Here is a 26,205-nt window from a genome sequence, read left to right as displayed (position 1 = left end):
ATACTTAATTTACCTTTTATTATACTAGCTAAAAATAGCTGGGATCAATTTTTTTCTTTTCTTATCTTTTATCTTAATTTTTGTACTCTGTATGTTTCAAGGTGTTTGAGTTATGATATATTTTTCACTTATTAAAAAATAGAGTCAGTAACAGAATTTGAATGTGCTGTCCATATATATAATTCTCTTCCATTTTCTGTTGGCATACTGTTGATCAAAATAAGAGGCCCTATGGTAATTTTTCTTTGCTTTGTCCTGTATTTCACAAACGCAATTTCAGTTTAAACAGAAATTTCACAGAGGTACTCTTTTAGGCAGCAGTGTTGATCGTGAAGAATCATATTTGGGATTATAAAAAATCTTGACTATTACTGATAAAAGTATCACTTCATTTTTCCTATTATTTTCTATGGAAAATCTACAGTATCTATTTTCAGGAAATGGATTAACCTTTTATTGACTCCAGTAATCCAAACGTTGCATGGAAGTTTAAAGATTATATGCCTAGTACCTGCAACAAAGTTGACTGATTATTTCCATTACAATTTCATTTCCTTTCACAATACTCTCACCATAAAGTAATTTTGTTTTCTGATTTCACAGACTGGAAAAGTGTCAATTCTTGAACCAGAAGAGTTATCTGAGGTACCCTAAATATGCAGTGTTGTAGCTGTGTTAGTGCCAACATATTATAGATACAGAAGTGGGTGAGGTAATGCCTTTTATTAGACCAGCTTCTGTTGGTGAGAGAGCCACATTCTCGAGCTTACACAGACCTCTTCTTCAGGTCTGGGAAACTAAGGCTTTGTCTACACTAGCCCTTTTGTTGCTAAAACTTTTGCTGGTTGGGATATGGAAAAATACACCCCTGACCGACATAAGATTCACCAACAGAAGTGCCAGTGTCGACAGCTATGACAGAAATGCTCTCCCACCGACAGATACTACGGCTCATCTGGGGTGGTTTAATTATGCCGGCAGAAGAGTTGTCTCCCACTGCCATAGAGTGGCTCCACGGGAGACCTTACAGTGGTGCAGCTGCAGCAGTACAGCTGTGCCATAGTGAGGTCCGTAGCGTAGACATAGCCTAACTCAAAGTGTCACGGCTAAATACAAGATCTGAACAGATTGTTTAGTATACGTAGTTAAAACGTATTTCAAGGGACCATTCAAGGCGAGCGGCAGTTTAACACTTTTCCAAGTCATAAGGAGGAAAGCAACTGGGAGGGGGTTACAGATTGTTGTACTAAGCCATAAATCCAGTGTCTCTATTCAGTCCATGATTTTCAGTGTCTAGCAAAGTTATGAATTTAAGCTCCAATTCATAAAGAGCAGGATGGTAAATGGTCCTGAGACGCATCTGAAGGGGGCAAAAGCGCAACTTCGCATATTGGACCACCTGGGTGCAAGCGGAAATGTGTCCGAAGAGTCTCAGACACATCCGAACTGTTGCGGAAGGCTGAGACAGAAAACTGAGGCAAAGGCAGCGAACTGTCTGAAAACGGTCAGTTGACAGAAACACTTTCAATGTCATGGAATCTAACAGGGCCCCAATAAATCTGATTTTCTGAATGGGAGCCAAGTTGACTTCCTGGTGTTTAGGAGGAGACCCAGACAGTCAAGCAAGTGCAACGTGGTGCTGATGTGAGCAAGAACTTCCTCTCTGGATCTACCCATCAGTAACCAGTTGTCCAAATATGAGAAAACGTGAATTCCCTTCTTCCTGACATACACCCTAACAATAACCACGCATTTGGTAAAAACCCAGGGGGCAGAAAAGAGGCTGAATAGATGCCCTGTGCTCTGCCACGATGAATCAAAGGAACTTTCTGAGGCGCCGCAAAATTGCCACATGAAAAGTAGGCATCCTGAAGTTCCAGAACAACAAACCAATTGTCCTGAGATAACGTAGGGAGAACAGTCCATAGAGTGACCATTTTGAATCTCATGTACCTGATATATTTGTTGAGGTCGCAAAGATCAAGGATGGGTCTTACCCCTGACTTGGATTTGGGTACAAGAAAGTACTGGGAGCACAAATCAAGACGCCGGTGTTCTAGAGGAACTTCCTCCACTGCTCCCAAAGCCAGCAGACCTGCTTCAGGAGCAATATCTCATGAAAACGGTCCCTGAAGAGGGACAGGGAGGGAGGGTGGGGAGGAGAGATGGAAAGGAACTGGATGGCATAACCTGAAATGATGGTGCTTAGGACCCAGCTGTTGGTGGCAATCAAGTCCCAAGCATTGTGAGAAAGTGGGCCAGCCTGCCCCAAAGGAGGGAGATGAGGAGGGAGGAGCAACAACTGGAACAGTGCTTTGAAACAAGCAGTCAAAATGGCTGCTTGGGGAAGATCAGAAGAGAACTGGCTGAACCCAGAGCCCGACTGCTTTCTCCTGTGGGACCTATCCCTCTTTCTGGGGTAGTCCCATTGCGTCGGAGGAGGGAAAGGCTGGACAAATGTGTGATAGGGATGATACTGCTGCCTCTGTTGAAAGCCATAGTAAAAGTTGTCATGGTAATATCTGTGGTGCTGAATGCAGTGGTGCTGAGGAGATTTGTACGGGCCCTACTTCCACAGCCTGTGGAGAAAGAACACTGGGGTATTGCGCCAAGAGACCTGAATGTTCAGCAGCTCGTTCAGTCAACGGGACTACAGATGATGCAGCCCTGGCAAAGTCCTGGACCAAAGGAGAGGTCAGGACTCAAGGTGGAGGAGGTCTGTAGCTGCCTGGTACCCTGCCGACATGGAAACAGTTGGTGCTGGCATCTCCCTCATCAGTACTGGACTCAAGAGATGCCCAGGGGCTGAAACCGGAGTAAATGGTACAGGGCTTTTAACCTCTATACTTGCTACCAAGGAAGGGATAGACATATCCAGGCCATCCCCATGTGGTGGCACTAACTCTGTGCCAGTCCAGTTTTCCTGGGGGAGGTGGAAGAGTCACCCCAAGACCTTGAGCGGTCTCGACTGGTCTTAAAACGACCCTTTCCTCGGCATAGTTGACAGGGAATGGCTCCTCTGCTTCTTCAGAGAGGTGCCTGCTCTAGAATGTGAAGTGGAACCCCACGACAGTCTCCAACCTGATGAGGGCCTCAGTACCGATGCAGGTGCTGCTTCAGGCAAAGGTCCCAAGCCACTTTGTTCTAGAAATTGACTCATCTGCAATCTCACAATGCTCTTTAACGTGGGCCTCACTGAGACAAAGTGAGCAACCATGTGTTGGGACCACAGTTGGGAATTGCTCCCCCACACGAAGAACAGTGTTTAAATCCCCATGAGGGCATCACCGAGAAAATCTAAATGATCATAACTACTGCTAATCTAACACTCAGGATACTACTAACTATTTACAATAAGAGAAAACTAAACTAGTTGTGAGGTTAAGACCACAGGCCAGAGGAGTGGCTACAGCCATATGGTGCGAGCGCTGCCCCTCTACAAGAGCTGGTAGACAAATTTACACTGGGAGTGCACACACCTAAGTGGAATACACAGAATACATGGCTGCGTCTACTCGAAGTTTTCAATTACTGCTATGTTATTTTTTTTATTTGTAAACATCTATATCAAAAAGTAGATTTGCAGATTCTTTAATCAAAGAAATCACTGAGTAGGTCCAAGTTTCTGGGGATTGAATTGGTTCTTAATTAAACAGTAAGCTTCAATAATCTAAACATTACTTTGAGATATCTACTCTATTTGACTAACATTCCTAGGCAGAGAACTGTATCTCATCTAATTTGCTACTATCACCACTTATAATTTGGGTGTTCTGAATGTTTGAGATAACGTGAAGATGCACAGAATTAAGCAAGGCTGGCTCATTCTAGTGTAGGATAATAGCCACCAAAATAAGGCTTCAAATCTGCAATGAGTTTAACTTGAGTAGGCTCCTTTACCCACATGAAGCCCCACTGAAGTCACTGATATGTTTACATTTTAATTTCACATATACTGACAATAGCAACTTTTCTGTAACACTAGTCAAAATTTAGATTGTTTTAAAAACTAGCTTAAACACACCTTGCTCCTTTCAGCCCAAACAATTAATACAAAACCTTAGTGAGTTAAATAAGCACTTTTCATTTAAAAACATGATTTATTTTTAAGGAGAACGCAGTGAAATTCCTCACCTCTGCACAGTCAATAATTTCCCTGTTCAGGAATATACGTATCTCTTCATTTTTCCCTATGGTCTGCATTATTCACTGGCTGTATACATTATGACACACTATTTATTCTAGTCTTTAATTTAGAGACAACTACATGGCTTCCTTGCGTCTCCCCACGCCTTCCTGGGAATTTCACTAATAAATCACTGTACTGTATGTATGTAACAAACTGCATTTCACACGTAGTCTCCAAACAATATATATTTCAAAGGTAGTTGAAAGACACATACCTAGAAGGTTTCTTGTCTTTGGCATCACATAATAGAAGTTCTTTGCAAGGAGATTTATTTTCTGTATCTTCCTGCTTTGTCATCTCTGACACAGATTTCCCAGATGATCGATTATGAGCTGAAGATTTTGAGCCAGTGTGACCAGGGCTAGGACATTTTCTGTCACTATTAAAACAAATGGATAAAGTTCTGAAATCTGAGCTGTCAGTTTATTTTCTATGTGGTTGAAGATTCATTGCTGTAATTAAAGAAATATTGATACAGCAAGAAATCATACATTTAAAGAAAAATAAAATTTCCTTCCCTGCTACTAACAAAACTTTACAAACTGACAAAAGTTCAGCTCCAGCCACAACTTCAAAGCAGTAGATATATAGCTATTTTTAGAGCACTAGCACCAGTCCTCCTAGCTCAAGTCTGTCGACCTGGGCTTGGAGGCTCACTGCCACTTGCTCTGAAATGCTGTGTAAATTTACCGTATTGTCACAGGTAAAACTCCCACTGGGAGTAGAGTTTGCCCAGCACTGAGTGCTTTTGAAAAGCCTACCAGTATAACAGTAATACAAAAGAACTTTAAAATTTCTTTCCACAGTTTTTGCTTTAAAAAAAATGTATGCATCGTTGTGTCTTGGACAATCAAAATAGATTAGGGCCTGATACTACTCCCATTGAAGTGAAGTTACTGTAGGCACCAATGGAACTAGTCAGTTTGTTGTCAATTTCACTTTCTAGTTCTAATACATTAGCACAATCCTACAATCTGGGGATAATTTAACCAGACAGTGAACCTTTAATAGCTGAACACCCTCTTTGTTTGTAACCGTAAAGTGGGGTTTCTCCATGAAAACAGCATTTAAAATACTACATATTCAAAATTCAAGGGCATTATACTGGGTGAAATTCTGGAGTGCAAAAGAAGTCACCATTAGCCCATTTCACTCAAAGGTAGCCCTTAGAAATACTGCACACACACCCTCCCCCACCCCCGCACTCCAGGTGTTTGCAATTGATTTTGGTGTAAAAACCTGAAACTGTTGAAAACAAACATATGACCAGCCCCTGGCCACCACAACCATTTTCTCGCCAGTGCTTCTAATAAAAAATGGTTATTAGCCTTTCCAAAACGCTTGTTCTTTGAGCGGCCTTGCTCATGTCCATTCCACGTTAGGTGTGCGTGCACCGCCACCAGAGATCCCTGCCACAGTGACATCTGTCAGATCAGCGCTAGCGACCTCTAGTGCCCCATGCTCAGGCGCCGATATAAGGACCTGGACAGCCCCACACCCTCTCGGTTCCTCTTCGCCAGCTAACTCTGACGAAGGGGCAGGAGGGTGGGTCGTGGAATGGACTTGAGCAACACATCTCTAAGAACAACAGTTACAGAAAGGTTAGTGTAACTTTTTTCTTCTTCGAGTGCTTGCTCATGTCCATTCCACGTTACATGACTCCCAAGGGATACCTGAGGGGGCTCAGAGTTCATGGACACGTGGATTGCAACACTACTCTACCAAACTTGGCATCATCTCTTGCCTGCTGGGTGATGGTGTACTGGGAGGAAAAGGTATTTAACGATGACCAGGTCGCTGCTCTGCAGAGGTCTTGGATCGGGACCTTGGCCAGAAATGCTGCTAAAGAAGCCCGAGCTCTTCTTGAATGAGCGGTCAAGATGGCAGGAGGTGGGCCACCTGCCTGCTCAAGGCACATACAAATTCAGGAAGTGATCCAGGATGAAATTCTCTGGGCCAAAAGCAGTAGGCCTTTCATCCTGTCTGCTACTGCCACAAAGAGCAGTATGGATTTACAGAACAGCTTGGTCCTCTCAATGTAGAAGGCCAGGGAGTGTCTAATATCCAGCGTGCGGAGATGCCGCTCCTCTAAACTCTTGTGCGATTTTGGGAAGAAAACTGGCAGGAAAATAGCCTGATTACTATGAAACTGCGAGACCACCTTTGGGAGGAATGCTGGGTGGTGCGCAGTTGAACCATGTCCTTACAGAACACTTTATATGGGGGTTTCAAAGTAAGGGCCCTGATTTCTGAGACCCTCCTGGCCAACGTAATTGCTACCAGGAAGGCAACCTTCCAGGAGAGATATGACTGACGGCACAATGCCAGCGGCTTAAAGGGAGAGCCCGTGAGTTTTGCCAGGACCAGGTTTAGGTCCTATGGTGGGATAGGTTTGCAAATTTGAGGGTAAAGTCTCTAATTCCTTGAGGAAGCAGATTGACATTTTGTGTGAGAAGACCAACCTACTGTCCACTGGAGAGCTGAGATAGCCACCAGATGCACTTTCAGAGATGAAAGGGCTAGGCCCTGGTTTTTCAGATGGAGCAAGTATTCCAGCACGGATTGGAAAGGTGACTGAATTGGTAAGAATCCTCATTGGGAAGACCACACCAAGAAACGCTTTCTCTTGGCTAGATAAATCACTCTAGTAGACAGTTTCCTACTACTTAGCAAGACCTGACGGACTTGTTCTGAAGAGGCCTGCTCCAAACCATGGAGATTTAATGTGGTCAGGTGGAGAGTTCTGAGGTTCAAATGGAATAAACATGTGATCTTGCAAGATCAATTCCGGGAGGGTCAGGAGTGGCAGCAGGGGTGCTACTGACAGATCCAGCAATGTGTCAAAGCAGTGCTGTCACGGCCATGCTAGGGCTATAAGGATGACCCTTGCTTGGTCTTGCTTGTCTTTCAGAAGGACCCTGTGCACCAGAAGAATGTGAGAAAACACATAGAACAGGAGTTCTGTCCATGGAAATAGGAAGGCATCTGAGATAGAGCCAGGGCTGTGACTGCAGTGAGCAAAACTGATGGCATTTCCTGTTCCATTTGGTTGTGAACAGGTCTACAGGGGAGATCCTCACCTCTGGAAGATGGATCTGGTCTCCTCTGAGTGAACAGATTACTCATGGTGAGAAGAGAAATATCTGCTGAGGTGATCTGCCAGAGTGTTCCAGGCTCGCGGAAGAGGGGAAGCTTTGAGGTGGAAGGAGTGTTTCATGCAGAAGTCCCACAGGCGAATGGCCTCTTGACACAGGGTAGACAAGCACACTCCTTCCTGTCTGTTGATGTAAAACATGGCTGCCACGTTGTCCGTGAGCACTCGTACAACTTTGCCCGTGATCTGGGGTAGGAACACTTGGCAAATTAAGCAGATAGCTCTGAGCTAGCTGACGTTTATGTGCAAGGAGAGCTCTTCCTGGGACCACAGTTCCTGAGGTGCTTGAGGTGAGCCCCGCCCAAACTGGATGCATCTGAAATTAGGGATATGGAAGATTGGGGGGTAACAAAGTTAACGCCTGCACATACTGAACGGAGATCTCTCCACCAGTCGAGAGAGACAAGGACCAGGATGGAGATTGTAAGCACCCATTCCAAGTGGTGATGTTTCAGTGACTACACATAAGCCAGCCAAGCTTGACGGGGTCTGAGATGTAGTCTTGTGTGTCATACCACATAAATGCACGCAGCCATGTGACCCAAAAGTTTGAGGCAAAAATGGACTGTTGTGACCAGGTGGGCCTTGACCTTGGATATCAAAGCCGACATTGTTTGGAACCGAGACTCTGGGAGGAAGGCTCTGGCCCAGGTAGAATCGAGCACCATTCCAATAACCTCTATCCTCTGGAGGGGATGAGATTCGACTTTGCTCATTTATCAATAGGCCCAGGGCACGGAAAGTGGCTGGACCAGGCTGATGCTAGCTTTCACCTGAGCCTCGGACCAGCCCTTGATCACAGCCAGTCATCAAGGTAAGGACAGACTTGAACGCTGTGGCTTCTGAGGAAGGTCGCCATCACTGGCATGCATTTTTTGAAAACCCAAGGGGCTACCGACAGGCCAAAGGGGAGGATGGTGAACTGGCAATAGGTCTGGTTTACAATAAATTTGAGGAATCTTCTGTGGCCCCGGAAGATGGAGATGTGGAAATAGGCATCTTTCAAGTTGAGGGTGGCATACCAGTCTACTGGAACCAGGGAGGGAATAATAGAGACCAGGGAGACCACGTGGAACCTCAGTTTCTTGAGATAACTGTTGAGGCGACGCATGTCTAGGATGGGTCGAACCTTCCCCCCCAACCCCACCCCCTTTGGCTTTCGGTATTAGGAAACAGTGGGAGTAAATCCCTTTCCCTCTCAAATTCTGAGGCACCTCCTCCACAGCCTCTACCTGAAGGAATAGGACTAGAACCTCCTGGACTAGAAGTTGTTCATAAGAGGGACAGGGATGGGGGAGAAGGGTGTAAGGGGGAGGTGGAAGAAAACTGAAGGGTGTAACCTTCCTCCACTGTACTCAGTACCCAGTGGTCCGAGATGAGGGACCATGACAGGCTGAAGTGGGAGAGTTGGTCTGAAAACAAAAAGGGGGCAAGATCTGGTAAGGGAACTGATATAACGCCCTCGGGTGCCCCTTCAAAAGTTCTGTTTGGGGCCTCCCGGGTATCTGTGAATATGGTAGTGAGGATGAGGTGCAGGGGGGCAGTTGCCTGTGCTTGTAACCCCTGCTCCGTTTTGAAATGGGTCCTGGCAAGGCAGCAGAGTTGAGAAGCGGGTCGGCTGTTGAGGTCTGAAATGCTTCCTTGAAGGTGCCGGGAGTAGAGGCCCAGGGAGCTGAGGGTAGGCCTGGAATCTTTTGGACCATGGAGTTTTGAGACCGTCTGCTCAGAGAAGAGGGAAGTTCCCTCAAAGGAAAAATCTTGGATGGACTGCTCAGGTGGCAGCCCTGAAGACTGGAAGCAGGAGCACCTCCTCATTACCTCAGCCGAAGCCATCGTTCTGGCTGCCACATCAGCTGCGGCTAGCGCTGCTGGGAAGGAGGCTATGGTCTTCCCTTCCTCCATAACAGCAGAGAACTTTTGCTTGGAGTCCTGTGGCAACGAGTCCTTAAACTTTGCCATGGAATCCCAAATGTTGTTATAATCATACTTCCCCAAGCAAGCCCTGCTGGTTGGAGATGCAAACCTGTTAGCCACCCATAGAATAAATCTTTCTACCGAACAGATCTAGCTTTTTAAAGTCCTTTTGCTTGGGGGTTGTGCCTACACCTGCCCTTGTCTGTCTCTCTTTGGCCACTGTGACCACAAGGGACCCAGGAAGAGGGTGGGGATTCAGGTGTTCATATCCCTTGGCAGGAATGTAGTACCTCTTCCCTGCTCTCTTTGAGGTGGGAGGCAGAGAGGATGGGGTCTGCCATAGTGACCTGACTGGACCTGTAATGACGTAATTGAGAGGTAGGGCCACTTTTGATGGGCCCGCGGCAGCCAAAATGTCAATGAGGCTATGTGAGGACTCTTTAAGAACCTCCACCTCTAGCCCCAGGTTAGAAGCCACAATTTTCAATAGTTCCTGTGACCTCTAAAGTTGTCCTGTGACACCAAGCTGTTCGGTCCCAAGACAGCTTTGTCTGGGGAGAAGGAAGAGACGTGTACTGGTGGAGGGTCTTCCTCCTCCTCTTCTGTACCGATCACAGCACACAGGCCTAAATCCTGAGTGTTGGTACTGAGCTCGATACCAGAGTCTGAGTGAGGTGCTGGATGGCGTGGGAGTCCTTCTCTTGGACACCACTGAGTATGAACAGCTGGAAGGCAGTCCTGGTACTGGGGGAAAAACCCCACAGATTCCAAAATGGCCATTGGACCTGCCAGGTGCTGGGGTGGCACCCGTGCTGAGAACCAGTGGGATGTAAGTTAAGTACTAGTGACGGCCTCTTGTTTGTGTGCAGGGCTCCACCTCCAACTCAGAGGATGAGTCATCTTGAGGAGATCATGGAGTGGGGGCCGGTACCCCTGCTTCTGCCAGCTGCTGCTGAGGGTCCAAGAAGTCTCCACCGATGACGGTAGGACCGGTTTTCCCTGATCGGTACCAGAAGATCCAGTGCCGGACAGCAGCTCTCGGTAACCTGTTCCCTTCTGCTCGATGCTCTCGTCGGCAATGGTAGTTGCCCCATCAGGGTCAGCAGAACCTGGAGTGTCATCAGGTCCTTGGACGACACAAAGGCCTCCAAGGTGGACGGCACCTTAATCCCACTGGTACCACAATATTCCCCCACTGTCGGTGGATGGTCCCGCACCAGACTCAATGGCACCTGCGAACAGGGTGCTGCAAGTGGAGCGGGAGTGGCCTGACAGGGGTCACACTCTGCTTGCTTGTCCTTTCCTGGTTCCAGGACACGTCCCCTCTCGGACCAGGTTTCTTGTGTTTCTTTCTCAGTACCAGAGACGTTAAACGGTGCCGAGAAACGTGTTGCCAGAGGAGCACTTCACACCGAAGCCAAGGTGCTCGATACCAAGTCCGACTAGCTTGGCTCCAACGCCAGCCTAAGTGCGGCTTTTATCAGGATAGCCCTTAGTGTAGTCTCCCGTCCTTTTTCGTACAAGGCTGAATTAATGGCAGATTTGACAACGCTATTGTACAGAAGCTTCCCTCAGACACTTCAGACAGCTGGAGTGTAGGTCGCTCGCCAGTATGGGCTTGTCGCAGGAGGTGCAGGGTTTGAAGCCTGGAGACTGCGGCATTCCTGGCCCCAGGGGCAGAGTATGCTCCTCTAAGCTATAAGAGGGTGGTCTAATTAGTATGCACTAATACTATATACCCTATGTACACTACTACTAGAATTAAAACTGAAGATAACTAAATAGAGAACAACATAAATCACTGACTGTCTTGCCTAAGGAAGAGAAGTTGTCTGAGCAACTGTCACGGGTAGTAAGAAGGAATTGAGAGGGTGCAGGGCTGGCCGAACACCTTATATTGGTGCACGAGCACGCAGCATCACAGGGCACTAGAGCAATTTTCCACTGAGGGAAAAATCTCCAGCAACGGTGCAGGCACACCTAACATGGAATGGACACGAGCAAGCACTCGAAGAAGAATAAATCGCCCCAGGGCCTTAACTCCAGGCCTGTTGCTGCTTATTGCAAAACTCACCCCCAATAATTTGATTCCCCACTTCCCCGCCAATAAAACCAAATTTATTAGGGCTGTTTTTCAAGCATCAACACTCATATATACACATCAGTTAAACTGCTCTAACAAATGTAAAAACAAAATGAATCATTTCCACAAGTGAAATTAACCATTAAACAACTGATTTTAAATAATAATTAACATCTTAATGGTCTGTACTCTTGCTAAATCATACAAATGAAATCAGCATCAATTTTTGTCAGCTCAATCATCTGCAGGCTCAGCTCTGACAGGGCCATTTCTTCTCTGGAAATAGCAATGTAGAGAAAAGCACAGGTTTTTCGAGACAATAGAGCCTTCAAGTTGTGTAAATTATGTAATATAGCATTTAAATAAAATGATATTATTGTAAGTTGTTAATACTATTTAGATCTTAATTACTTGATTACAGGAGAGGCTGATCTTTCATTTACTTCTGTCCTTCTGTTCTTGGGGACAGATGGACTGGCTAGCGGCATCTCTCCACTTAAACGATCTGGTAAAATACGTTCTTTGTTCAAGTTGACGTCAGAATATGGGCAGCTGACAACACAGAAAATTGAAGAGAGGAGAGAAGAAATACTTCCATTAGCTCAGACACTGAACAAACTCTCCTTAGTTTAAGTGAACTGACTATAGATTCCAGCCTGAAACTATGAACAACAAAGATGGAAAGAAATATTCTCACTTTAAATTATCATCAAATACACTAGATCTTTGACATGCCAACCTGTTTGCACCTATCTTACTCTTTCTTTCTACAGCAATTTACTACCACAGGACAGGTATTATGGCATAAATTCTAGAAGCCAATAGAAAACCAAGCACGGATGGATATTCAGTAAAACAGCAGCTAAAAGGGAAAACTGGAACTGTGCTACTAACCAACCTCAAGTAGCAAATATTTCCTGTTATTTCACAAAGAAGCAAACCCGCTGTGTTGCTGTCTTGATGCTTTTATTTTCAAATCAGCTCTTTTCCCACCACACAACTACCTCAGAATACTAGCCAGACTCCCATGGATACTGGTCCTCCTCCCATTTAGGTTGTCCTACTGATTTCTGAGTGGTCCAACAGTATTGTATTGACAATATACACCAGACATCATGCCCAGTTATCCTTTCCTCTGGACGGTACTCCCCCCAACCTACATAAACTATTTGTATGGATTAAACAGAATCATGATACCATGGTTATTTGTCCTGCAATACATTTTACAGAAAGAGTTACCACTACGCTAGTCAACTCTGACTGGGAACAGTGATTGGCCCACATTCTGATTGGCTGTTAGCATTTTAAAAATTATATTGCATTCAAAAATATGTTAAAAGAATGTAATTTATATTAAAAAGCCAAGCACTTGAAAGGTAGGAAATGCCAGATTGACAGTTGTTCACAACTGGCCCATCCTGTGCAGTGAATGAGGCAGGGATCCTGTGGAAAAAGTAGTATTTGATCATGTAATTAAAGGCATTATCATAATACACACAACGGGGCTGAATTAAGATTGCCAGGATAACCATAAAACAGACATTTACGATCTTTGAAGTCCTTGACTTTGCAACCTAAATAGCATAGTTTTCATATTGGGAATTTCCTAGTTTATTTTTTAAATGAGCAATGGTAAAACTCAATTTCATTATGTGCAGCTCTAACAATCTCCCCATCTTCTATCAGCAGCAGAACCCGGAGACCTCAGCATCGCCCTACCTGGCAAACTACATTAGATGGCAGCAGGAGAAGGCTGTTATCCCAACAGGAAGATGCTCTGCTGACACTATGTACGGGGTCCAGAGAATGGTCAAGGAGAGCCCAGTCCAGCTCTCTCTCTCTTTCCAACCCTGGGAGACGAAGGACTCTCATTCCAAGGGGTGTCCCCAGATGTAAGGGGGCTGAGCCTTGTGTAAGATCTGGAGAACCTACAGAGCTCATCTTTCTCCACTTCACACAAGGAGTTAGAGCAGTTCGTGCCTTATGTGGTGCCCCTGGGAATGGAGGGAATAGGAAACTGGAGCCATATTCTGCATCTGAGGGCACTATAAGGGCAGCCCAGTTTGGCGCTCTCTTGCCCACTTCCCGAGCTTAAGGAAGTTCCTTCTTGATCTGATGCCCTCAAAGGGGAGGGATGGGATGTGTGCCAGGTCCAAGGAGGAGGAGCTGCTGCGGGAAGCCCGGCTTTCTCTTCCACTCTCCTGCTATATCTGCTTTGCCAGCTCCCAGCTGTTCAGCGCAGTGTCTGCTGCTACAACTGCTTTGGCAGGTATGGCAGCTCAGTCTCAGGATGTTCACTGATTTTGGCAGGCTGCACCAATGTTTTCCTGAGGAATTCAAGTTAGAGAAGGAAATAATGATTTTTAACCTTTTACAACGTTATGTCCACGAGGCCATGTGACCCAAGAGCTGAAAGCAAGCACACCCTGTTGTCATTGGGTGGGACTTGAAGCTTTGGGAAAGGAAGGCTATGGACTGACACCTTTGCATTGGGAGGTAAGCTGTGGCAGTCCTGAAGTTGAGGACTATGGAAGTTATGTGCTATATTGACTGTAACTTAGATTTGTCCAAATTCAGTTTCAGGTCTAGACAGGAAAACAGCTTCCTGATGATTAAGATATTGTTTTGGATCTGGTTGCTTGATGCTCCATGAATTAGCTAATCATCAAGGTATGGAAGTACTTTAACATCAGAACGATGGACCTGGGTTGCTACTACTGCCTTGCACTTGGTGAAGACCCTGGGGCAGATGACAGTCTGAAGAAAGTATCGCCAAGTGGAAGTATGAGTCCTGCAGATCAAGGGCAGCATACCAATCTCCAGGGAAGGGATGAAAGAGGCAAGAATGATCATCCTGAACTTGATTTTTTTGATTAAATAATTTGCTTATTTAAACCTAGAATAGGATGTAGGCCACCAGATTTCTTTGGGACCAGGAAGTACTGGGAATAGAAGCCTTTGCCCCTGTGTTGGTAAGAAACTTTTTCTGTTGCTCCCAGTCAGGGCCAGCTCCAGGGTTTTTGCTGCCCAAAGCAGCAAAACACAAAACAAAAGAAAAAAAACTTGCCGCTGAACACGGAGGCGGTGTGATAGTGCAGCTGAAGAAGAGTCGCGTCCCTGCCACTGAATTGCCGCCGAGCGCGAAACGCGCTATGACGGAGCAGTGGATTGCTGCCCCAGAGTTCTATGTCCTGCCGCCCCTTTACATTTGCCGCCCCAGGCACCTGCTTGGTTCGCTGGTGCCTGGAGCCGACCCTGCTCCCAGTTCTAGAAGAGATTATTATTCTTGAAGTAACACAATCTTGGAGAAGGGTCCCTGAAAAGGAAAGAGGAAGGGGAGTGGGAGAAGGGGGGAAAGGTAAACTGGCTAACATATCCCTGACTCACTGTGCCGAGTACCCATTTGCTTGATGTGATGCTTTCCCAAGCACAGTGAAAAAAGGGAGAGGTACGATCTGAAAGGAAGAAGACATGCTGTCCTTGATTAAGAAGTCAAAATGATTGCTTGGATGCTACAACTGTTGGGTGATTAGGGCTTTCTGCCAATGAAGACAGCTGGTGACACTGAGGAACCCTGGAGCTTCTTTTAGAGACATACTGTGATCTCTGTTCAAAAGAGGGTCTGGAATAAGATGACAGTCTAAATCCATGGTTTTCAAACTTTTTTTTCTAGGGAACCAGTTGAATAAAATTGTTGATGCCTGTGATCCAACGGAGCTGGGGATGACGGGTTTGGGGTGTAGGAGGGGGTCAGGGATGGGGCAGAGGGTTGGGATGCGGGGGTGAGGGCTGTGGGATGGGGCCGGGAATGAGGAGTTTAGGGTGTGAGAAGGGGCTCTGGACTGGGGCAGGAGGGGGTCGGGTTCTCGGTTGGGGGGTGCAGGCTCTGGGGTGGGGCTGGGGATGAAGGGTTTGGGGTGCAGACTCCGGGTTTGGGGTGGCTGGGGCAGGGGACTGAGATGTGGGAGGGGGTCAGGGCTCTGGGCTGGGGCCAAGGATGAGGGGTTTTGGGTGCAGGAAGGGAGCTCAGGGCTGGGGCAGGGGTTTACCTCTGGTAGCTTCCGGTCAGCAGCACAGCCAGGGTGCAGAGGCAGGCTTCCTGCCTGTCCTGGCACGGCGGACCCTGCTGCACCCCAGAAGCAGCCAGCAGCAGGACGAGCTCCTAGACAGAGGTGCACAAGAGGCTCCAAGTGGCTCTCACCCGCAAGCACTGCTCCCTCCCCGCAGCTCCCATTGGCCCGTTTCTGGCCATTGGGAGTGCAGAGCCAGTGCTCAGGGTGGAGGCAGTGCACGGAGCCCTGTAGCCCCCCTGCCTAGAAGCCGGACCTGCTGCTGGCCGCTTCCAGGGCACAGCATGGTGTCAGAACAGGTAGGCACTAGCTTGACATAGCTGGGCAGCCCACCGTCGACGGGACTTTTAACGTCCTGGTCGGCCGTGCTGACCAGAGCCGCTAGGGTCCCTGGGTGCAGAGCAAGGCAACCCAGTACTGAGTTGTGATCCAAACACTGAAAAACATTGGTCTAAATTGTTTCCTTTTGTAACCTGAGTGTAAACTCCGAATGAATAACGCACTGCACAAGAGTCCTTTAGTGTATGCATAGTGTCATCTGTTTTGGCAGAAAACAGTTTAGACCCCTCAAAAGGTAAGTCTTCTATTGTATTCTGCTGCTCCCTTGGAAAGCCACATCCCTGCAGTCAGGACGAATGCCACATACAGACTGCAGCGGCTACAAAACATGAGGTCATATCAGCAGCGTCTAAGATGTCCCTTGGAAACCAAAGCGAAAAACTGTTCCCTGTATTCTTCTGACAGTTTTGTCATTAGTTAGAAATTGCACAAAAATTAATAAAATCGTATTTTGACAAAAGATCCTGATAATTTGCAGCTCTCATTTGAAGACTGGCAGTTTTAATCCAGCCATTTTAATCCAACCTCTTGAATTCCTTATCCCTTGAAGAGGCTTTTGAGTGTGATTGATGGGATCACTCATTAGTGGCTGTGACCAGGATCAGGAATCAAGAATCAAAAACTGGGTGGGTAAAGAGCCAGTCAAATTCTTGCTGAGGGATTTGGTATAGTCTGTCCATTCATTTGGCTACTGGGGGTATTGAGGCTAGAGTCTGCCAAAGGCTTTTCACTGGCTCCAGCAAGACTTCATAGATAGGGAGAGTAACTCTTCCTGGGACAGGATTCTGTAAAATATCTAGGAGAGAGAGGGATTCTCTTGCACAAGTTCCACCTGCCCGCAGAGAAGTGGCTACCCTCCTCATGAGGGCCTGAAAAACTCTGAAATCCTCTTGGGATTAGGGTAGGGGAACAACTCTGGAGGGACGGCCTCATCTGGTGAAGCTATAAGGATTCTTCCACTAATTCTCCCTCCTCCATGGGGTCCAGCTCAGTGGGATGGTAGCAGGATGCTGAGTAATGCTTTACTGCAATGGAGGAGTAGGAAACTCTTCTAGAGTGTGACCGAGATGGAGGTCTTGTGTCTCAGAGCAGCCCAAGACCAGCAAGGCCATGGAGGATACTGCATAGCCTGAGCCATCCATGGCAAGGGACCCCATGCTGGGATTTATTTATAGGAGGACCAGTCTTGACCTTTAGGTCTTGTAGTAGTAGAAGGCCTGTAAAATCATCTAAAGGAGCTCTAAGGAGAAACACGTTCATCTCTTTCAGAGTAAGAAGAGATATAAGCCTCCTCAGAAAGGGTAGGAGCAGTTCCCATGGGATTTCTAGGTGACCTAGGTATAGGAGACACATTTGGTTCCAAAGAAAGCAAGGGTTGGGGTAGGCAGAATGGTGATGAAATGACTAGTGCCGGTGATCTGGGCATAATTGATCGAAGAGATGACTCTCTCAGAGATGGAAGGCATAGCATCAGGTGCTCTGACGGGGCTGATGGAGCGAAGCACCCCAACAGGGGAGATGGAGCGGAGCTGAGGAAGCGGTCATTGGTTGTAGTGAAGGAGAATCTAGACAGGAAAAACAAAGGAGATCCCTTGCATATGTCAACAGTGCCACGTGCATCCATGGCGCGTCAACGGTACTGGTGTTGTTGAGTGCATCAATGGTGACAGTGGAGCTAATAGAGGCTGAAATGGCTGAAGAGAAGCAGAAGAAGAAGGACCCAGAACAGGTAAGACATTAGTCTTGACAGTCCTGAAGGAAGGTACTGCCTCACATGGGACCAGTGAGAACTTGGATTTGTGAGACCTCACATTTGAACCAGAGGACTTACCAGAAGATTTTCTGGGAGAAATCAGAGACTTCGTATTCTTGCAAGCATCAGAATGCTTGGAGCATTTGGACGAAGCAGACAGAGATGACGAAGAATAATGTGCGTCACCAAACTTGCATCCTAAATCAGAAGTAGCTGGAAAGCCGCTCCTGAATAAGTGAGTCTCTGCCGCATGGTCAGTGCCCAGCTCTGACGAAGGACTCATCACCTCTTTCCTCAGGAGAACTTAAAGATGAATGTCCCTGTTTTTCAGTCCTGGTGGGGAAGGAGGAACAAATAGGGCATTTGTCTCTCACATAGCCCTCACCAAGACAAATCAAACAGCTCTTGTGCCTATCTGCGACAGGTATAACAGCTCTGCACATGGCAAACTGGGGATTTTTCCCCCCATAATAAATCCTCCAGGTACTACTATAAATGATAATATAAATGTAATTAACTATACTATATATACTAACCACAACTATATACACCAAAAATTTCTGAAAGCTTGCTAACTGAAGTAAATGCTATGGAGAACATCAACTCTCAACAGGTGGTGAGAAGGAAGTAAGAGGGAGGCAGCAGACATGTCCCTTTCATGCCCTCATCTGAGAGCAGGGACAGATGTGATGCTTAGTGGTACTGTTGGCAAAAGTCTCTCATTCGAGCACACTAGGTGCAGATACACCACCTACAGTGGAATGCATATGTGCACAATCACTTGAAGGAGAAACTTTGCTCTAGCTGGATAATCAACACATTTGTATACAGGACAATACCTCCAATTTTTTTTCCTCATACAGTTGTACTAGACTGGAGTTCTGGGGACAAAATTCTTGACCATATTAACCTCTTCTATTTCCTTTAGCAAAATTTGATTCGTATAGAATGGATCATAGACTGAATTAGATTTATATTACCATTCTTCAGAGTAGGCAGTACCCTACAATAGTCTGATGTGGCATACAGCTGAACACCCACATGTGTGCAACTGGATTCCCCTAAGCACCCTTCTTGAGAAACTCGACAGCTGTCCCAATGTCTCCACATGTCCAGAGGGAGCGAGAGGCAGTCCTGACATCTCTTGCTGAGGGGAGCTAGTCTTTATGATGTGAAGTCCCTGTGCATATTTGAGACTTTAGTGTATAAACTTTCTGTACAGAAGCTTATGTATATAGGATGAAATTTACTCACATGGATGGCTGAAAAACGGCCTCAAATACTATGCTTGAAATAAATAGATTCATAGCCAGAAGGTATCCTAGTGATCATCTAGTTTGATCTCCTGCATAACACAGTCCATGGAACTTCCTCAAAATAATTCGTATGGCATATCTTTTAGAAAAGCATCCAAACTTGACTTAAAAATCTCCACTGATGGAGTATCCACCACGACCCTTGGTAAATTGTTCCAATGGCTAATTCTCTTGTTTATCAAACATTTCTCAACACAAACACATAACAAAAAAGGAAAATGTAATCTTGAGTGCTACAATTATATCCCTACCTATTCTAACTTACTATTAAGTAGAATTTATTTTGGCTTTTCTGCTATAACATGCACCTTTAGTGTGTAGCCTCTGTGGGATGCTAAGTTTTTATGGAGGGTATATCTGAAATTGAATTTCGAGTGCATAACTAAAATACATGCCTGTGTTTAACAACTGTTCGAGATGCATTTTATGTGTGTTTTTCATGTCAGTTGGAAGACTAAAGGTTTAGGGTTCACATGGGCGAATGATGGGCTTGAAGAAAGGACAGTTGAGGAAGAGAGGGGATTTAGTTATCATGAATGTTTAAGGGTGGAAAAAGGAACAAAAATGAGTGTAAAAGGGGTGGAGGAAAACATATTTTAATTTGATTATTTTAATTCTGACTCCTTTACATTGTTGTGACTTGGAGAGCTTTGCATTTGTCCCCCCTCCCCACAGTGCTTTCCCAGCTTTAACCTAAATGTCTCTCCCCTGGTATTGCATTGGGGGGGGGGGCGGGTTTGCGGAGGTTAGAGGAGGGGAGACAAAGGCACAGGCTCTGATTCACCAAAACAATTAAGTGTGTGCTTGATACCAAAGGGATTTAAGTATATGCTGAAATGCCTCTGAGTCAGTAGATGTAGGGTATACTCTCAGCTCAGCCACTGAGCCAGTATGTGCCCTTAGGCAAGTTGTTTAATCTTTCTGTGGCTTCCCATGCTCGCAATGGTCTTGTGTGGCTTGATTTATTAAATGTACAATGGAATCTGAAAACATGTTTGTCTTCTTTTCCGAAGGACACATTTAATTTGTACTTAGCTAAAATAATAACATATTCTGCAAAGGTGTGTGTACGTGTGTGTGTCTGTGTTACAAAACATCTTGCACAAAGAATTCCCACCAGAATCTTTCAACTGCACACTCTGAGACTAAACAGTGTTTACACTTTTAAAATTCTTAAATCTGAATTTAAACAGCCTTAAACCTCATTCTTCTTGGAACTCGCTTCTTTACACAGTAAGTCTGTGGTTTTTATTTTAATCTTTTTTGGAAATTTAAAGATATAGTATTAATCATTAACTGTTATAATGTTAATGGTGGCCTAAGGCACTTTGCTTTAACATATTTTTTGGTGCAAGTCAGCTCCTCATTAAGGTATGACAGAAAGTTGTCGGAACACTTCATAATGTAATCCTTGATGTTTGGATTACTCAGAGGAATAAAAATAAAAAAAATTCCCATGATTTCCATTTGTCAGTTTAATTTTAACAAAGGACAACAAGTATGAACTTACCTATGAGTTATGTAAGTTTAAATCAATCAGTGAATCCCTCCTGAGCCTCACTGCCTCCAGCTTTCCATTTAACAGGCCAGCTATGAAGCATTAATAATTAATTAATCTTGTTATACCTACATTAAATAAAATGTTTTTTTATATGAGTGCCTATATGTCTTAAAGACAACTGACTTCATTGACTTGACAGGCCTGATCAGAAGGTTATTTGTAAATTAAGTTTGTTTTTCAGCATTTTCTCTTCAATGGGAACTTGGTAGCTCTGGGGATTTACAATGGCATACTACACCTTTCAACTCTAGGTCACTGCTTTGAGTTCAATCCAGGTTAGTTAGAGACATTAAATCATCATCAGAGCTGGTTCAGTGGATGAATGTCCAAATTTACAAAAGTCCCCATCACTAACTGACAATCTGAGCAGACAGCTAAATGACTGAATTGGCATGTACACTAAGCTATACTAAGTGAGGGCTGTGTCACATTGAGATGGCAGTGTTGAGAGAGGCTTGCACTGCAGGTGTTCATACCGCAACTGTTCTGGGGACACAGGACTACTGTTTCCAGAGCTGTCAATCCAGCACCTTTCACAGGCTAAGCAGAAAATTTATTTTAAGAAAAAAAAACAACTTTACTCTGGAAGACTCAAGAATAATTAAGAAAGAGTAAAAACATATACTGCTTATTATTTCTGTTTCTATGGCATTTGCTATCTCTCCCATTGATAGATACTATAATTCAGGGGTGACCAACCTGTGGCTCCAGAGCCAAATGCGGCTCTTCAGAAGTTAATATGTGGTTCCTTGTATAGGCATCGATTCCGGGGCTGGAGCTACAGGTGCCAACTTTCCAGTGTGCCAGGGGGTGCTCACTGCTCAACCCCTGGCTCTGCCACAGACTCTGCCCCCCTCCACCCTTTCCCACCCCCGCCATGCCCTCACTTCTTCCCCTCCCCCCCAGAACCTCCTGCACACCACGAAACAGCTGATCGGGAGGTACCAGGAGGGAGGGGGAGGCGCTGACTGGCGGGGCTCCTGGTGGGTGGGAGGCGCTAGGGGCTGGGGTGCTACTGACATATTACTGTTGCTCTGTGGCAATGTACATTGGTAAATTCTGGCTCATTCTCGGGCTCAGGTTGGCCACCCCTGCTATAATTCATGCAACTAAGTTACAGATTTAGAACTAATAATAAAATTGTGTCCAGTTTTATTGCTTTGCTGCCTAGGTATTTCAGCAAATATAATTGTGTTCACTGTAATCATCTACTACTTGCCAAACATTAGGTCTTTACTAAGCACCAGGAACACAAAAGATACTAATAAGGAAAGGAGGCCATTCCCAAAACTATAATTGAAACTCTGGCTCAACATGAGCCAGTGTTCTCTCTCAACATTCACATATCGTTAAGGATTGCCTGCAACTATGACAAATAGAGAAATGTTCTTTTTCCACCCTGCTTAATTGAAAAACTATGAATGTGCTACAACGGAGAATCTTTGGAGCAGACTAGCTTTAATGTTTATTCATCAAGAGTTGACCCAAGACACTAGCAAACTACAAAATACAAATGATTGCTTTTCATGACTGCCAGGATTTGAAGATTGTTGCTTGCTATAAGCACACATTTCACGATCATAAATATGCAGCTAATTTGCATAATGCTACCTATTTGCGTACTGCTCCCACAGCTTCTACCCTCATTTCAAAATCTTAGATAACAGGTCCTTATTATCATTAACTTTTTGAAGAAGTGCACATTTTAACTCTGTCACAATTAATCATCCAATGCTTTTGTCTGGCTCTTAAGGAGCAAGCTATCAACATTATTGCAAAACTGCTTAGAATTGTAAATGATCTTTCTGCCTGCTCTCAGGCATTTACTCCGCACACATATTGCACCTTATCATGATAGACAGATAGATAAATAAATAAATACATACATAAATAAAAGCAGCATGGTTCAAATACAATTTGAGGTTGCTGAAATGAAAGAGCAAAAGAATAATTTTGTGGATAATTTTACCATTTTTACAATACATTCGCTAATTCAGGAGAAAAGTAGTGATAGAATTTTAGAATCCTTAGGATGATCTGGATTCTCAAACCTGTTGGTTCCAGATAAACAAGAAATCACATTTTTCCTCAGAACCATTTAAACAGAAAATCTATCAAGTTCGCAGGGCAAACCAATCAGTGAAATAATAACTTAATGTATTTGCTATGAAGAGGCAAATCTTTCAGTTTTATGATCAACAAGACCCCTTTGGTTAGTTTTCTTATCCCCGGAGTAACTGGTCATTGTGTATATGAATAGGATTTCTAAGGACTACAGTAAAAATAAAATACAATAAATTGCAATGGACTTTGGTTCTTCTCTCAATATTCATTCTGAATATTTATAATCATTTTAAGTAGCACAGAAATTCTAGTTATAAAAGCAGAGCACATATGTGATAACTTTCATATATATCTCTTTCTCATTCTTACCCCTTGTAAGCAGGGTCTGATTTAGGTCTCCACTGACATCTAGTGAGGCCCTTGAGGGAAAAAACTTCAGTAGCAGACTGTGCTTGCACAGAAATGCCTACTCTGCCTAGGTGCACAGCAAGATGGACCTGCTTTGCCAAAATGATCAATTTTGCCTGGTTTGGGTTACAAATCACTCTAGTATTCGAATGTGGGAGTACTGAAATGTTGTTCTCCTTACTTTTTGAGTAAAGGGCAGCAGAACTGTGCTTAGCATGCCCTGATTGAGGGGGGTCACCCTAAACTGAACCTCATTTGCTAAGCCGGGGTTAGGATGCCAAATCCCAGAGGAGATGAGAGTTGGTGGCAGGTGTTCATACACAGCAGCGTGGACACTGCATAAAGAGTCATAAATACCACTTGACCTGCTGCTCTCCAGTGTTTAACGACAGAGCTGACCGGACTCAATTAAGAGTCCTTGCTTCCAGCTGGTGATTTCTAGAGCTGTCCTAACTGCTGAGCAAGTCTAGGGGCTAAGCCTTAGACCTTGTTTGAGAACAATGAAAGGCAACACAGAAGCTGCACTGAGAGTAAGGTTCTACACTACCTGCTGAAATCACTTTGAGCTGGGTTAAGTGGTGGAACCTCAGAATGTGACATGACAGCAGCAGCTATGAGCCAGTTACAGAGGTGGCGGCTGCAAGGCATTGCTCAATGCCCCCCCGAACACACCGCTGAACTCTGGGTCTCTGCTAACCAAGGACTGCCAACTGTGAGTGGGGTGACACAGAGGGGAAGGGGAGTGGTGTGATAAGGGGCATTCCTTTGTTGGACTTTCACACCACAAGGTGAGCAACTGAGACAAAGGACACTGCCCAATGCACTGTGGGGTGGATGTTTGCTTGTGGTCACCTGCTTCTGAATTATGGTTGTGGTGCTTTCCCAAATTCATGCTGGGTCCCCTTTTCCCGTTGAATAAAGGATTTATTTTGTTGTACATGGACTCGGTGCTTGTGAGAGGGGAAGTACTGCCTCTTAGAGGCACCCAGGGTGGTGTTTAGTTTTCAGAGGTTACTGGGTGAGGGCTCAAACCAATTCTATTTTCTGTTGTTGAGAGAAACCCCATGACACTGAACCCTACCCTTCTTGCTGCCGACTCCACTTGCCAGAAGCGTTACACCCTCCCAATATAAAAATGTTTAGTGCCAAATCTCTTTTAGAGGTGAGAAGATTAATGAATAGATAAAAATTTTCTAACAATTACTTACCCTCATTGTTCCTTTTAAAATTTCCTCACTGGACAAATTAAGGGCTTTACCTTGCTCTCACTGAAGTCAATGGCAAAACGCCCCTGAAGTCAGTGGTGCAGGATCAGGGCCTACAAGTTTCTGGGCTAACAAAAGTGGGTAGGGGCAATGGCAAAGGAGACAAACAGGGGATGGCAAAGGATGCTAGATCACAACTATGACCAAAGTTGAAGCAAATGTGTTCCCATCAGCAGCGGGAGGCTCCTTGTGTATGCATGAAGTCAGACTAAATGATCAACAGTCCCTCTGGCCTTTTTTTCTCTCTGTTCTTCTGACACTGAGCTCAGACACAAAAGCAAAGATAACCTGGACCCACAGACGCATTTCTGAATGTTCCTCCCCACACCATGAGAGTGGAAGCAACTGCAAAGAGGAAAGAGCAAAAAAAGCATAAAAAACAGAACTTGAAAGAAAAGATGCACAGAAAAGAAAAAATAAGAAGACAACAGAATGACAGAAGAACAGGGACAGGAAAAGACAGAAGGGAAAGAAAAATGGAGAGAAGGTGAAGAACAGACCAAAGAGGAGACAAAGGAGAACCCAACTGTCAACATATTGTAAGAAGGCGCCAACATAAAAAGGCAAACTGATTCAAACAATTTACCAAATAGCACACCGCATGCAAGTTGAAAGCACACAGTGGTACATTAGTGGTCCCACAGATCTTTTTGGACAAATACCAGGAAAAGCTACAAGTAGTTTGATTTGCCTGAGGATTATAGGGGTTTCCCTTGTGCTAGCCCCTTTGGTTCTGCTTGATATTTATTTCTGAGTTTAACACTTTGCACTGATTGTATTTCACTTATTGGGGTACTAGGGTCATGTTGTACTGTAACTGGATATATTTTAAAATAATAACAAAACTACTGACTTCTGTGATATTTCTCCCTCTTTCATTTCCATTACCCCAGAATCCTTCCCTCCTCTTGCTGAGTCTTCTTCAGGATGGCCCTGGAATCCATCATTTCATGAATGTGCTTCAGAGAAGTACAGTAGGCAGGCAGCTTTAGCAGCAGGCCCATCAGTCAAAGGTGATGACAGAAATATGGATTAAGGACTTAAAAAGTGCTTTGACAAAAATTTAAAAAACCCAAAACAAAAGCCTTGATAAAACTACTGCCCTGTTCATTTCACCTGGTACAAAGTTGCAGCTGCACAAAAGGGTTTTTTGCATCATGTTCTAATCCAAACAGCCACATGAGTAGCCCTTTTGGAACAAAAAGCAGAGCAGCCATATCTCTCATTTGCAATGAATAAAATGTTGGATTTATTTTTCCTAGGCACACCTTTCTGCAATGAAATACAGATTGTTGATGTTAATTTCTACATGCTCACCATAGCAACTGAAGTCAACGTGGATCTAATTTTTTTCCAGCTAGGCTCTGCTTTCTTGAGAACAGCAATTTAAAAAAAAGTATATGCAGCTCTCTTTCTAAATGATATAAACATATCAAGCAACAGTTAAGCTACAACTTTTTATAGCACATACCTGTGATGGCCCATGTGTCTTGCTCGTTTTATGTGTCCAACTCCTTTGCATCCTGCAGTAGGGCATCCTCCATGTTCTAAAGCTTCCACTAATTCCAAGGGACCTATATATTCGGACATACGAGAAATTAGAAAAGTTATGTAAATTTACACACAAGCAAGAACTGGAGGATTACATTAACACATGGAGATGTAAATAGGTACACACCACACAACTTAAAGTACTTATTTAAATGATTTTGCAGAAGTATGATGGAGACTAATGCAATATGTTTTAAAGAGGAAATAAAAATGTCCTGTGTAAATGAACCTCTATAGAAAAACTACATAATTAATAGTCCATAAAAAAGTACACACAATTTAGAGCATGTTTTATTTGTAATATCTTTTAGATTAATCACACTGCAGCTGTAACAATGTTATTTTGAAAGAGCAGAGAGTCAAACTAAGACTTCCTATTGTGCTTAAAGACAGAGATCTGTTCATAATGGATATTGATCTTTGAGGTTCTTAGTTTGAATTTTCCAATAAATGAAGAGGTGGAAATCGATGAAGACAACATTAGTAAGAGCAAGTCATAAATGCATTTTTGACAGCTTACTCCACTGAACTTTTGGGA

General features: G+C 44.5%; 1 protein-coding gene across 7 annotated transcripts in view; it reads right to left on the bottom strand.

Annotated features, from left to right (window-relative positions):
* Positions 1-26,205, bottom strand: part of L3MBTL3 (L3MBTL histone methyl-lysine binding protein 3) — a 152,000-nt gene that overhangs the window by 22,212 nt on the left and 103,583 nt on the right. For all 7 annotated transcript variants that reach the window (XM_073337277.2, XM_073337276.2, XM_073337281.2 and 4 more), the window contains 3 exons: positions 25,588-25,690; positions 11,752-11,892; positions 4,404-4,568 (listed from right to left, as the gene is read on the bottom strand). In XM_073337277.2, the coding sequence (XP_073193378.1) occupies positions 4,404-4,568; positions 11,752-11,892; positions 25,588-25,690 (409 nt within the window). The remainder of the gene's footprint in view (positions 1-4,403; positions 4,569-11,751; positions 11,893-25,587; positions 25,691-26,205) is intronic.

The sequence above is a fragment of the Lepidochelys kempii genome, chromosome 3 (genome assembly GCF_965140285.1).
Source record: "Lepidochelys kempii isolate rLepKem1 chromosome 3, rLepKem1.hap1, whole genome shotgun sequence".
NCBI lineage: Eukaryota > Metazoa > Chordata > Testudines > Cheloniidae > Lepidochelys > Lepidochelys kempii.
Note: the sequence above shows the minus strand (reverse complement) of the source record. Positions and strands in the feature narration are given on the sequence as shown.